Source organism: Somniosus microcephalus, chromosome 2 (genome assembly GCF_052327205.1).
Source record: "Somniosus microcephalus isolate GS21.2 chromosome 2, FLI_Smic_1.0, whole genome shotgun sequence".
Classification (NCBI taxonomy): domain Eukaryota; kingdom Metazoa; phylum Chordata; class Chondrichthyes; order Squaliformes; family Somniosidae; genus Somniosus; species Somniosus microcephalus.
In genome coordinates, this window is record NC_140988.1 from 247,551,087 (window position 1) to 247,566,408 (window position 15,322).

At 43.7% G+C, this 15,322-nt stretch overlaps 1 protein-coding gene across 12 annotated transcripts in view; it reads left to right on the plus strand.

Annotated features, from left to right (window-relative positions):
- The window catches only part of micu3a (mitochondrial calcium uptake 3a), a 250,731-nt gene extending 244,958 nt beyond the window's left edge, over positions 1-5,773 (plus strand). For 11 of the 12 annotated variants that reach the window (XM_085970622.1, XM_085970641.1, XM_085970651.1 and 8 more), the window contains one exon: positions 4,028-5,469. In XM_085970622.1, the coding sequence (XP_085826748.1) occupies positions 4,028-4,105 (78 nt within the window). In that variant the 3' untranslated portion in view covers positions 4,106-5,469. Of the gene's footprint in view, positions 1-4,027; positions 5,470-5,588 lie in introns of those variants that run through there. The other variant, XM_085970576.1, reaches the window with a different exon arrangement.
- Positions 5,774-15,322: the final 9,549 nt, after the last annotated feature.

Sequence of the window (15,322 nt, forward strand, 5' to 3'; positions counted from 1 at the left end):
TCTATGTACCTGACCCCCAAATTTCTTTGGACCTCCACTGTTTTTAGCTTTTCACCATTTAGAAAGTACCCTGTTCTATCCTTTTTAGGTCCAAAGTGGATGACCTCACATTTGCCACAGTTCTACCCATTCACTTTATCTATTGATATCACTTTGTAATTTTATTCTTTCATCTACAATGCCATCTATCTGTGTGTCATCGGTAAATTTGGATATGTGGCTTTCTATGCCATCCTCTAAGTCATTAATAAATACTATGAACACAGATCCCTGCAGGACACCACTGGTTACATCCTGCCAATTAGAGTACCCCCCCCCCCCCCCCATTATCCCTACTCTCTGTCTCCTGCCGCTCAGCCAATTTCCTGATCAGGTCAATAATTTGCATTCAATTCCATGGGCTTCTACCTTAATTAACAGTCTCTTATGAGGGACTTTATCAAATGCCTTCTGGAAGTTCATATAAATAACATCTATAGACATTCCCCTGTTCACTACTTTACTTTAGTCACCTCCTCAAAAAATTCAATCCGGTTTGTCAGGCATATGACCTACCTTTCACAAATCCATGCTGGCTCTCATCAGCTGAAAATTTTCGAGGTGATCAGTCACCCTATCCTTAATTATAGACTAGTAATTTCCTGACAACAGATGTTAGGCTAACGGGTCTATAATTCCCTGGTTTCCCTCTCTCGCCATTCTTAAATAACGGAGTGACATGCGCAATTTTCCAATCTAAAGGAACGGTTCCTGAATCGAGAGAACTTTGGAAGATTATAGTTACGGCATCTGCAATGTACTCACCTACGTCCTTTGAAACCCTGGGGTGGAAGCCATCTGGTCCTGGGGATTTGTCATTATTTTCTTCACTACTGTTATTTTACTTAGGTTAATTTTATTGAGTCCCTGTCCCTGATTCAATATTAGATTCCTTGGGATATCTGGCATGCTATCCTCTTCCTCTACTGTAAATACTGATGCAAAGTAATTATTCAACATATCTGCCATTTCCTTATTATCATTGACAATATCACCAATATCAGTTTTCAAGGGGCCAACATTGCTCCTGACCACCCTCTTTTTCCTAATATAATTGTAAAAAAAAGTTGTGTTGATTTTAATATCCCTTGCAAGTTTCTTTTCATACTCCCTTTTCGTAGCTCTTACTATCTGTTTTGTGACCCTTTACTGTTCTTTGTATCTTTCCCATTCGCCAGGATCTGTGCTATTTTTTCATTTTTCTATGCTTTTCCTTTTAGTTTTATGCTGTCTCTTACCTCTTTAGTCACCCATGGCTTTATTTTTGGCAAGTAGAGCTCTTGCCCCTCTTGAGTATAAACTGGTTCTGTATCACCTTAAAATCTTTTTTGAACATCTCCCACTGATCATCTGTCGCTTTACCCCCTAACAGATTTGCCTGGTTTACTGTGGACAGTCTCTCTCTCTCATCCCATTGAAGTCGGCCTTACCTAAATCTAGAATCTTAGTAGCTGTTTCGCGTTTCTCCCTTTCAAACACTATGTTATGATCGCTATTGGATAAATGTTCACGCACCATTAGGCTGTTAACTAAATCTGGCTCATTACTCATTATAAATCTAACATAGCATGCCCCTTTGTTGGTTCTCGGACATATTGCAGAAAACTATTCCGGACACATTCAAGAAATTCACTGCTATAGTCTGCTTATCCCAATCTATATGAAAGTTAAAATCCCCCATTAAAACCACTCTGCCTTTACAACATGCATATCTAATCTCTGCATTTATACAACTGTATTTCACAGTTGCTACCAGGGCGCCTAGACACAACTCCCACTACAGTCTTAAATCCTTTCCTATTTCTTAATTCTTCTTCTTAGGCAGTCCCTCGGAACCGAGGATGACTTGCTTCCACATTAAAAATGAGTTCTCAGGTGACTGATGAATCCAATGCAGGACCTACAGACTCTGTCACAGGTGGTTGAAGGGGCGGGTGGGTGGGGTGCTTGGGTTGACGTGCGCTGCTTGCTCTTGGCTTCCGCTTGCTCCCGGCAAAGAGACTCGCGGTGTTCGGTGCCTTCCCGGATGCTTCTCCTCCACTTTGTGCGGTCTAGGGCCAGGGATTCCCAGGTGTCAGTGGGGATGTTGCACTTTTTCAAGGAGGCTTTGAGGGTGTCCTTGAAGCGTTTCCTCTGCCCACCTGGGGCTCTCTTGCCGTGTCGGAGCTCCGAGTAGAGCGCTTGTTTTGGGAGTCTCGTATCGGGCATGCGGACGATGTGACCCGTCCATTGGAGCTGATCGAGCGTGGTCAAAGCTTCGATGCTGGGGATGTTGGCCTGAGCGAGAACACTGATGTTGGTGCGCCTATCCTGCCAATGGATTTGCGGGATCTTGCGGAGGCAGCGTTGATGGTACCTCTCCAGTGCTTCTTAATTCTACCCATAAAGTCTCCATTGCCTGCTTACCGCTTGTTATAGCCTCTCTTATCATTGAAGTGATTTCATCTTTAATCACTAAGGCTACTCCTCCCCCTCTACCATTTTTCCTGTAGACCTTATAACCTGGTACATTCAGTTCCCAGTCCTGACCGTCTTGCAGCCATGTCTCAGTAATGGCTACCATGTCATACCCTCCAATTTAAATTTGCGCCTGCATGTCATTCAATTTATTTCTTATGATGTGATGCTGGAGCTGTGTAGTTTATTTACTTTTCTATAGTGATATGCAAATATGAATTAACCAACTCACATACTGCAATGACTTTTTTTTACATGCTTTTGTATATATTTAGCTTTATATTAAGAATGTACATTCCTCTTAATTCTTGCTACTTATAAGATGGCATTGGTAGGGCTTTGGTTAGAAGCATAGGATACAAGACATTTTCATATGATTCCTTTACTGTCCAAAGCATCTTTACCATCCAAGCACCACATTGACTACCATATTAATATTACCAAAAACAGCCGTAATATCTGAAGTGCATATGCATACTTTAATGGGCTGATGATGGTAAGCAAGCGATGAGGAAGACCATTGAAGTACAACACTGAAGATATGGACATCTTCTGCTGGGGGATGGGGAGGAGGCAACTACACCCTGTCCTACATTTGTTTAGGGCCCAATGCCACTTCCTCCCAACATTTTTGGGTCAGCGGAGCTTTGCAGAGAGGAGACTATCTTCCCAAATATCTGGACTAGATTCTTATCTCGCAATTTAATCCATTGTACTACTCTTTTGTCTCAAATAGCTTTATGTGAAATAGCTTACAGTTGTGGTTTCAAAATGTGAACAACTAATGCAGAGTTCTCCCTACCAAGCTTATATGTTTAGTTACATTTTATTGATCGTAAAGTAATTTTACTGTTCATTGTTTTTGCTTTAATTGTGCTAGTTTAAATTGCTTAGCCAAAAAAAATGACTGATTTAAATATATCTTTAAAAACAACAACTTGCATTTATATAGTGCCTTTAATATAGTAAAATGTTCCAAGGCGCTTCAAGGCAACCACAAGGAGTGCTATTAAACCGAGCCACGGAAGGTGATATTAGGACAGGTGCCAAAAGCTTGGTCAAAGAGGTAGGTATAAAGGAGCATCTTAAAAGGAGGAGAGGGAGGCGGAGAGGCTTAGGGAGGGAATTCCAGAACTTGGGGCCTAGGCATAGACACAATAGTGGTGTGATTAAAATCAGGAATGTGCAAGCGGCCAGAATTGGAGGAGTGCAGAGATCTCAAAGGGTTGTAGGGCTGGAGGAGGTTACCAAGATGGGAAGGGGTGAGGCCATGGAGGGATTTGAAAACAATGATAAGAATTTTAAAATTGTGGTGTTGCTGGTCCGGGAGCCAGTGTAGATCAGCGAACACAGGGGTGATGGGAGAACAGGACTTGGTGCGAGTTAGGATACAGGCAGCAGAGATTTGGTTGAGTTCAAGTTTTTAGAGGGTGGAAGATGGGAGGCCGGCCGGGATAGCATTAGAATAGTCAAGTCTAGAGGTAACAAACATTATTTAACCTTATTTATTTTTCTCATCTTTCCAACACAGGTGTTCAAGTGGCCTGGTAGCAAAGGTTACTTCAAATGTGTGCATAAGGAAATGAACAATTATTTGAAACAACTTTGAAGGCAATGTAAAGTATGTTTCTTTTGATGGTCTAAAACATACTGTAAAAACCCCTACTTAAGGTTGAATGTTTACTGGTAGGGTAGATTTATGCAAAAAACACAACTAACCTTATTTGAACTGTCTGGTTGTTTGGAACACTTTACTGCATTGTGGCTAATTATTCAATACACTGCTCAAATAGTTCAACCGTGAATTTTGATGTGAATGTTTCCTTAAATTAAGAGTAGAAATGACAAGCATGTGTGATCATATGTCTTTGCTGTATATTATGCCAGTGCTTCACTGTCAAAAACTTTCCAGTATAAAATATGGAATGAGTTGTCAAGGATAATAGTATGGTACAAAATGTCATATGGACATGAGCACCATAGTCATGTATCTCTAAAGACTTCCATGTTTGCAGCTAGTATAGTACATCATTAAAAGTACAAAGACAAAATGTGCTGTTGAACATTAATCTTAAGATACATTTGGTTTGTGTTGATGAGAAAGCTAGACCTACCGACTTTTATACAAAAACAATTATTATTTCAAAGCTTGAACTGTCTTATTTTTATGTATTTCAATATAAACATAAATTATTTACTATTTTATTTATAGAGGTGAATAGCATAGATGCATTTAAGGGGAAGCTAGAGGAGTACATGAAGGAGAAAGGAATAGAAGGATATGCTGATAGGATTAGATGAAGAGGGGTGGGAGGAGGCTCGTGTAGAGCATAAACGCCAGCATAGACCAGTTGGGCCGAATGGACTGTTTCTCTATGGTAGACTCTATATAATTCTATGTAATTATGTAAACACAAATCAGGCAAGGACACAAGTGTTGAAATTAATTTAAAAGAGAACATTGACAAGTCACTGGTGCTCTTTTATATCTGAGCGAAAGCTGTCAATGTATATTAATTGTCTCGATTAGTTCAAAAATGATTGTGTTGTCACCTAAATCAAACAAACTTCACTTTTTTCTCCAATATAAGCTACGCTCCATTTATTTTTTACCTATTTATTGTATTGGGATAGGGTTTGTTGTGCATAGCATCTGTGGGTGTGAAAAAGCCATAATATGTATACTTTCAGTGAGTTTGTAGTACTGTATAATAAAACAGCTGTCCAAATTCAGAATGGGCTGCTACAGTTATCACAATTAGTGCAGTGATTACATCAATGATTCAAAAGCAGCTCAACACGTGCTTGTTAATGTGAAGAGTAATGTCCATAAAATAGACTTTTATAGCTACAATTACATATGTTACAATTAAGCAGTACACCTTTCTTTTCAAAAAAAAGCTCTTGTGTATTTAAAATTATTTGCAGAATGCATCATGTTATTTTAATGACAATAAAGTTATTGAGAACAATTGTGTTTTGTTAGATTTCAAAATTGTATTTTGACTTCGAAAGCTAGTAATCGCATGACTGAGAAGTTCTAGGTGCTCTGTTAAGCTGAAATTTGCAATATATAACATTATCCTTCACAGCAACTGCTACCTACCTTGTCTACTGTGTCGGAACTGACTGAAGTGATCTGACACTAGAAAGAAAACAGAAAAAAAGTGCAAGCACACCAAACCACACATCACACTATTCTGATATTTTGTGGTGTTTTAACAATGAGATGCTACATACATTTTCAAAATGTTTATATTAAAAATGTTTTAAGGTGTTTGACTTCTTTACTATTATATTAGCAAATCTAGAAGTCTGACGCCTGCATCGTGCTTTCAGATGCTTATTTTGACCATACAGCATTCCAAATATGATAGCAGTTTGTCCATCACTATAATGCAACAAATTTACGGAAGCAATATATTGTACGATTCAAACAAACCAAAAATATTCCACTCTTTGCTAATACTGAAAGGTACAGACAATACTATTTATCTTCTAATTTACAAAATTTGCTTATGATGTAAGTAACTTTGTTCTTCCCTTTGTAATACTTCTAATTCTCAGTTATTTATATTATACATTTTTGTCTTGCCTGTTGAATTTTCAATATTTAAGTACTTTGTTTTTCTCGGCTCCTCCCTCTCCCAAATCCTTTTTCTCAGTTGAAAGTTTTTTTCTCCCTTATTTCCCACAATGGATTTGTAGTTCATGCTGAAGTTGTTGTTCGTATAGCTCTGCACCAGAGAAGATTTTGACAGTTTTCTCATGGTCTCTAGCCACATTCTTCAAGCCCAGCATCAACATAACTCATAAACATCCTCTTCTGGCACTGGTGCAAACATCAGTCTCCCTCAGCAACCCAAAAAAACATATCCCTTTAACTATTTGATGCTTTATCCTGCCATTCCTGTCTCACTGTTGTTTATAATTTTTCTGCCTGATTGCTTTGTGCCAGTGGTTGCCAAACTGCTTTGCAGGTACTGTGGTTCGACAGGATCAGGGTGAAAATTCTAACTATCATTAGGAGCTATGTTGAAGGATCTTTTTCTACAAGATTGTCATGTGGCATTAGTTGCCATGCTGCATTCTGGGTATTGTGGTTCCCTGGAACAGGTTGAAAGTTACAATACCCATGATTCACTTCTTTCTCACATGCACAGAATTTGTCCAAAGAGCTGGAAATCCTCAGCACTTACGAATACAGACAAAGTTTACAGCTCCAGAACTAAAACAACTCAAATCCTAGGCTGCAGAGAGACAGGCAGACTTCTGAAGGGGAATTTTATTCCAGGGAGTTCTGACATTAATTTTATGGGTAATTGTAATGATAGCACTACCTATTTATGTTTCTTATGTTATAAATGTGAAGGGCTACATTTCAGCTGGGGTAGAAATCCAAGATGGAGGTTGGGACCACGCTGAAAAATAAATTGTGCAATATGATTTGACGCAAATAACACTGTTTGAATTGGTTGCTACTCTGTGGAATCTTTCTTGATCGTTATATCAGCGGATTAGAATGGTTACTGTGGAAAAAAATAGATGTCTTTATTTTATATGGTTTAAATAGCTACAGTAATTCCATATCAAAAAATTGCCACGATAGTGCAAGTGTAACAAAACATGAGATCGGCAACAACACCTTAGCACTTATCTCTGGATTTCCTCTCCAAACCTCTCCACTGCTTAAAAAAAAAACCTATTTTTTTAATACAATTTATTGGTCACCACTGCTAATCTTGTCCTTGTGAGCTCATGTCTGTTTTCTTTACTTGCCTCTATTTGTGAAGCATCATGGGTTTTTTTTTTACATTGAAGGTTCTATATAAATACAAGATGTTGGGAACAATTTAAGATGCATCAGTGGACTATTAATTAGCAACATAATGTAAGCAGGATGGCCCTAATGCAGACAGTACTTGACATACTACAGATGGCCATTAACATGCTTTCGTATATATGTTATGGAGTTTGGTATCTATTGTTCCTGTAAAATGTCTCTGTCTTGTAAAGTGACTCCTCAAATGTGAGATTGTAGTTCAAAGTATTTCACAGATTTGGAATTTGACACTTTTGATGTACTAGTTAATTACGGTTTTGACCCAGCCACGAAAGACATGGAGGGAAGATGTAACCCCATACATTGGGCCCTTACTAATTCCAAGACAGACTAAAAAGTAAGGATTGGGCTGCTAAACTCTTGCCAAGAAGTGCTTGTCTTTGGTTTTGAAAGATTTACAAAGAAAACCAATCAAAGCAGCACAACTGACATTTTTTTTGTATCACAATAAACGACAACAACTTGCATCTAACCTTCCAATGAAGCTCAACGTAAGCTCGAGGAACAGCACCTCATCTTTCGATTAGGCACTTTACAGCCTTCTGGACTCAACATAGAGTTCAACAATTTCAGACCATAACCTCTGCCCCTATTTTGTTTTCCATTTTATTTATTTTTTTCTCTTCCCACATGGCAGCTGTCTTTCATTCTGCCATTTACACTTCCTCTAGAGCCATCTTTTGTTTCTTGTCACATTACCATCTCCTTTTGCCTTGCACCATCTCTTAATGTCTCTTAATCTCTCCTGCCTTCTATCCTATCACAGATCTTCCCTTTTGTTCTTTCCTCCCCTCCCCCCTTCCCCTGCTCCTGCACTTGCTTAAAAACCTGTTCGATCGCCAGCTTTTTCCAGTTCTGAGGAAGGGTCATCGACCTGAAACGTTAACTCTGTTTCTCTCTCCAGAGATGCTGCCTGACCTGCTGAGTATTTCCAGCATTTTCTGTTTTTATTTCAGATTTCCAACATCCGCAGTATTTTGCTTTTGTATTGCATCTAATCTGGCCAATTACCGACCTATCAGCCTCCTCTCGATCATTAGTGAAGTGATGGAAGCAGATAACCTGCTCACTGATAGGTCCAACAGAACTATTTGACTTCTGACCTCATTGAGGCTTTGTTCCAGACGTGGACCCAAGAGCTGAACGCCAGAGGAGAAATGAGAGTAGCTGCCCTCGACATCGAGGCAGCATTCAACCAAGTAAGGCACCAAGGAGCCCTAGCAAAACTGAAGTCAACGGGGATCAAAAGGAAAACCCTCCAGTGGCTGGAGTCATACCTGATGCAGAGGAAGATGGTTATGATTGTTGGAGGCCCATCATCGCCTCCCCAAGGCATTGTTGCAGGAGTTCTTCAGAGACGCATCGCTTGACCAACCATCTTTAGCTGCTTCATCAATGACCTTCATAAGGAGTGTTCAACACCATTCACAGTTTACAACAAGACTTGGGCAAGATCCAGACTGAGGCTGACAAAGTAACATTTGTGTAATATTTGTGCCAAGTAATATCCAACTAGAACAAGAGAAAGCTTAGCCATCTTATGACCTTCAGTGGTACCCCATTGCCTAGTCCCTCACCATCAACACCATTAAGCAGAAGCTTAACTGGACCAGCCATATCAACACTGGCTATATCAAGGGCCCTCTACTCCATTTAAACTCTTACCATTTAACTCCTCTTGTTCTCTCTCCTGAGTTCACTGCCCTCCTTTCCTCCCTAAATATCTCCCTCCAAATAAACTCTCCTACCCATATACACAGCCACCCCTTGATCTTACCATCTCACGTGGACTCGCTGCTCCTATCATAACTATCACTGATAAGGCAATCTCTGATCATTTCCTTGTATAGCTCTCTACCCATGTTCCCCTTCCCCCTCCCAACCCCACTTCTTTCTGTGTCTGCCCTGGAAAAAACTCTCCCTCAAGTCACTTACCACTGCACTTTCAAATTCCCAACTATCTAGCCTTTTGGCCTACAATTCATCATAACATTTCTGTAGTTATCGATTTGCTAAATCACACTCTCTCCGCCACCTTTGATGCCTTTGTCGCCATTAAAACCATTACTCTTTCTCACCCTAGTTGTTTCCCCTGGCATAACCCTCATCTCCGCTCCCTACAGTCCAAGGGACGCAGATTTGAATGTCTTTGGCAGACAACTGGTTTAACAATACATCACTAGATCTGGCTGTGCCATCACGAAAACTGCACACTATTCAAAGATCATCCAGGAATGCAAAGATAAACCCTGGCTTCTCTTCACCACAAACTGTCTTCCTGAACCACCATCCCGTGCCTTCATCACCCTCATAAAAACAACAACAACTTGTATTTATATAGCGCCTTTAACGTAGTAAAATGCCCCAAGGTGTTTCACAGGAGTGTTATAAAACAACATTTGACACTGAGCCACATAAGGAGATATTAGGACAGATGAGGTAGGTTTTAAGGAGCGTCTTGAAGGAGGAAAGAGAGGTAGAGAAGCTGAGAGGTTTAGGGAGGGAATTCCAGAGCTTAGGGCCTTGGCAGCTGAAGGGACGGCCACCAATAATTAAGCAATTACATTTGGGGATGCTCAAGGCCAGAATTAGAGGAGTGCAGATATTGGGGGGGGTTTGTAATGCTGGAGGAGATTACAGAGATAGGGAGGGGTGAGGCGATGGAGGGATTTCAAAACAAGGATAAGAAAGTAGAGGCGTTGCTTTACCAGGAGGCAATGTAGGTCAACGAGCACAGGGGTGCTGAGTGAACGGGACTTGGTGTGAGTTAGGACACGGGCAGCAAAGTTTTGGATGAGCTCAGGTTTACGGAGGGTGGAAGATCGGAGGGCAGCCAGGAGAGCATGCCAGGGGATCTCGGAGATGCTGTAATTGTGACCATCTTCAAGAAGGGTGACAAGTCCGATTGCGGTAATTACGAAGGAGTTTCCCTGCTGTCTGCCACGGGGAAAGTCATCGAAAGAATCCTCCTCAATCACCTCCTCCCAGTGGCTGAAGAGCTCCTCCCAGAGTCGCAATGCGGATTCCGCCCACTAAGGGGCACATTGGACACGATCTTCACTGCACGTCAATTACAAGAGAAATGCAGGGAACAGCACCAACCGCTGTACACAGCCTTCTTTGATCTCACAAAGGCCTTCGACACTGTCAACCGTGAGGGATTATGGAGTGTCCTCCTCAAATTCGGCTGCCCTCAAAAGTTTGTCACCATCCTCTGCCTGCTTCACGACGACATGCAAGCTGTGATCCTGAGCAACGGTTCCACCACAGACCCAATTCACGTACGAACCGGGGTCAAACAAGTCTGTGTCATCGCACCAACGCTCTTCTCGATCTTCCTTGCTGCAATGCTCCATCTCGCCCTCGGTAAGCTCCCCACTGGAGTGGAGCTAATTTACAGAACAAACGGGAAACTGTTCAACCTCTGTCACCTCCAGTCCAGATCCAAGGTCGTCCCATCCTCTGTCGTCGAATTACAGTATGCAGATAACGCTTGCGTCTGCGCTCACTCGGAGGTCCAACTCCAAACCATCGTCAACACCTTCATCGAAGCGTACGAGAGCATAGGCCTTACACTAAACATCCGTAAGACAAAGGTCTTCTACCAACCTGCCCCCGCCACACAGTACTGCCCCCCAATTATCAAAATCCATGACAAGGCCTTGGACAACGTGGACCACTTTCCATACCTCGGGAGCCTACTGTCAACAAGGGCAGATGTCGACAACGAAGTCCAACACCACCTTCAGTGTGCCAGTGCATCCTTCGGTCGCCTGAGGAAGAGAGTGTTTGAAGACCAGGACCTCAAACCTGGCACTAAGCTCATGGTCTACAGAGCAGTAGTGATACCCACCTTGCTGTATGCCTCAGAGACATGGACCATGTACAGCAGGCACCTCAAAGCACTGGAGAGGTACCACCAATGCTGCCTCCGCAAGATCCTGCAAATCCATTGGCAGGATAAGCGCACCAACGTCAGTGTTCTTGCTCAAGCCAACATCCCCAGCATCGAAGCTTTGACCACGCTCAATCAGCTCCGATGGACGGGTCACATTGTCCACATGCCCGATACAAGACGCCCAAAACAAGCGCTCTACTCGGAGCTCCGGCACGGCAAGAGAGCCCCAGGTGGGCAGAGGAAATGCTTCAAGGACACCCTCGAAGCCTCCTTGAAAAAGTGTAACATCCCCATCGACACCTGTGAATCCCTGGCCCAAGACCGCACAAAGTGGAGGAGAAGCATCTGGGAAGGCGCCAATCACCTCGAGTCCCTTTACCGAGAGCAAGCGGAAGCCAAGCGCAAGGAGTGCACGTCAACCCAAGCACCCCATCCACCCGCCCCTTCAACCACCATCTGCCCCCACCTGTGACAGAGACTTTAGGTCCCGCATTGGACTCATCAGTCACCTGCAAACTCATTTTTAATGTGGAAGCAAGTCATCCTCGGTTCCGAGGGACTGCCTAAGAGAGGAATAGTCAAGTCTGGAGGTAACAAAGGCTTGGATGAGGGTTTCAGCAGCAGATGAGCTGAGGCAGGGAGAGAGTTGGGCGATGTTCCGGAGGTGGAAATGTGTCTTGGTAATAGCTTGGATTTGTGTTCGGATGCTCATTTCGGGGTCAAATATGACACCAAGGTTGTAAACAGTCTGGTTCAGCCTCAGACAGTTGCCGGCCAGTGGGATGGAGCCGGTGGCTAGGGAACAGAGTTTGTGGCAGGGACCAAAGACCTCCAACAACAAATGTAAGGAGCTCATGGATTTTTTTGGTCACAAAGATCAAGACTATCCGTTCAGCTGCCTCTGCTGCTTCACTCCCATGATAAACTATCCTTCCTTATCCTTCTCGACACAGCTAACCACACCATCCTCCTCAAACGCCTCTCCTCCATCGTCCAGCTGGGTGGAACTGCCCTTGCTTGGTTCCATTCTTATCAATCGAATCATAGCCAGAGAAACACCTGCACCATTACCTCTGGAGTCCCCAAGGATCTATCCTTGGCCCCCTTCTATTTCTCATCTACCTGCTGCCCCTCAGCAATATCATCCGAAAACACATCAAGTTCCACATCTATGCTGATGACACTTGGCTCTATCTCACCACCATCTCTCTGGATCACTCCACTGTCTCTCAATTGTCATTCTGCTTGTTCGACATCCAATGTTGGATGAGTAGAAATTTCCTCCAACTAAATATTGGGAAGATTGAAGTAATTGTCTTCAGTCCCTGCCACAAACTCCATTCCCTGGCAACTGTCTGAAGCTGAGCCAGATCGTTCGCAACCTTGGTGTTGTGTTTGACCCCGAGATGAGCTTTCGACTACATCCGCTCCATCACCAAGACTGCTTAATTTCACCTCCGTAACATCACCTGATTCCGACCCTGCCTTAGCTCATCTGCTGCTGAAACTCCCATCCATGCTTTTGTTACCTCTAGACATGACTATTCCAATGCTCTCCTGGCCGGCCTCCCATATTCCACCCTACATAAACTTGTGCTCATCCAAATCTCTGCTGCCCGTATTCTAATTCGCACCAAGTCCCGTTCACCCATCACCCCTGTGCTTGCTGACCTATTCTTGCTCCTGGTTAAGCAACATGTTGATTTAAAAATCTTCATCCTTGCTTTCAAATCCCTCCGTTGCCCTGCCCCTTCCTATCTCTGTACCCTCCTCCAGCCCTACAAGCCTTCAAGATCTCTGCGCTCCTTCAATCTGGCCTCTTGCGCATCTCCGATTTTAATCGCTCCACCATTGGCAGCCGTGCCTTCAGCTGCCCAGGCCCCAAGCACTGGAATTTTTGTTTTATATTCATTCATGGGATGTGGGCAGTGCTGGCAAGGCCAGCATTTATTGCCCATCCCTAGCTGCCCTTGAGAAAGTGGTGGTGAGCCGCCTTCTTGAACCGCTGCAGTCTGTGTGGTGAAGGTACTCCCACAGTGCTGTTAGGGAGGGAGTTCCAGGATTTTGACCCAGCGACCATGAAGGAACGCCGATGTACTTTCAAGTCAGGATGGTGTGTGGCTTGGAGGGGATCTTGGAGGTGGTGGTGTTCCCATGCGCCTGCTGCCCTTGTCCTAGGTGGTAGAGGTGGCGGGTTTGGGAGATGCTGCCGAAGCAGCCTTGGTGAGTTGCTGCAGTGCATCTTGTAGCCAGGGTATGCCGGTGGTGGAGGGAGTGAATGTTTAAGCTGGTGGATGGGGTGCCAATCAAGCGGGCTGCTTTGTCTTGAATGCTGTCGAGCTTCTCGAGTGTTGTTGGAGCTGCTCATCCAGGCAAGTGGAGAGTATTCCATCACACTTCTGACACTGTGCAGTCATCGGTGAATGTCACCACTTCTGACCTTATGATGGAGGGAAGGTCATTGATGAAGCAGCTGAAGATGGTTGGGTCGAGGACACTGCCCTGAGGAACTCCAAGTCACACACCATCCTGACTTAGAAGTGTATCGCTGATCCTTCATCGTCGCTAGGTCAAAATCCTGGAACTCCCAGCCTAACAGCACTATGGGAGTACCTTCACCACATGGACAGCAGCGGTTCAAGAAGGTGGCTCACCACCACCTCCAAGAGCAATTAGGGATGGGCAATAAATGCTGGCCTTGCCAGCAAGGCCACATCCCATAAATGAATTTTTTTTTTTTAATGTCCTGGGGCTGTGGTGATTGATTCCCCAACCAACACAACCATCTTCCTTTGTGCTAGGTATGACACAGCCAGTGGAGAGTTTTTCTCCGATTCCCATTGATTTCATTTTTACTAGGGCTCTTTGATGCCACACTCGGTCAAATGCTGCCTTGATGTCAAGGGCAGTCACTCTCACCTCACCTTTGGAATTCAGCTCTTTTGTCCATGTTTGGACCAAGGCTGTAATGAGGTCTGGAGCTGAGTGGTCCTGGCAGAACCCAAACTGGACATCAGTGAGCAGGTTATTGTGAGTAAGTGCTGCTTGATAGCACTGTCAACGACACCTTCCTCACTTTGCTGATGATTGAGAGTCGACTGATGGGGCGGTAATTGGCCGGATTGGATTTGTCCTGCTTTTTGTGGACAGGACATACCTGGGCAGTTTTCCACATTGTCAGATAGGATGCCAGTGTTATAGCTGTACTGGAACAGCTTGGCTAGAGGCACGGCTAGTTCTGGAGCACAAGTCTTCAGCCGACAGCGGGATGTTGTCGGGGCCTTTGCTGTATCCAGTGCGCACCGCTGTTTCTTGATATCACGTGGAGTGAATCGAATCGGTTGAAGACTGGCTTCTGTGGTGGTAGGGACCTCATGAGGCCGATATGGATCATCTACTCAGCACTTCTGGCTGAAGATGGTTGCAAATGCTTTAGTTTTGTCTTTTGCACTCGCGTGCTGGGCTCCACCATCATTGAGGATGGAGCCGCCTCCTCCCGTTAGTTGTTTAATGGTCCACCACCATTCACAACTGGATGTGGCAGGACTGCAGAGCTTTGATCTGATCCATTGATTGTGGGATCGCTTAGCTCTGTCTATAGCATGTTGCTTTGCTTTTTAGCATGCATGTAGTCCTGTATTGCAGCTTCCCCAGGTTGGCACCGCATTTTTAGGTACACCTGGTGCTGCTCCTGGTATGCTCTTCTACAATCCTTATTGAACCAGGGTTGGTCCCCTGGCTTGATGGTAATGGTAGAGTGAGGGATATGCTGGGCCATGGGTTACAGATTGTGGTGTAATACAATTCTGCTGCTGCTGATGGCCCACTGTGCCTCGTGGATGCCCTGTTTTGATCTGCTAGATCTGTTCTGAATCTATCCCATTTAGCACAATGATCGTGCCACCCAACAACAACATCAACTTGTGTTTATATAGCGCCTTCAATGTAGTAAAACGTCCGAAGGCGCTGCCAATGACTATTTTAAGTCAAAAAATTTGACACCAATCCACATAAGGATAAATTAGGGCAGGTGACCAAAAGCTTGGTCAAAGAGGTAGGTTTTAAGGAGCGTCTTAAAGGAGGAA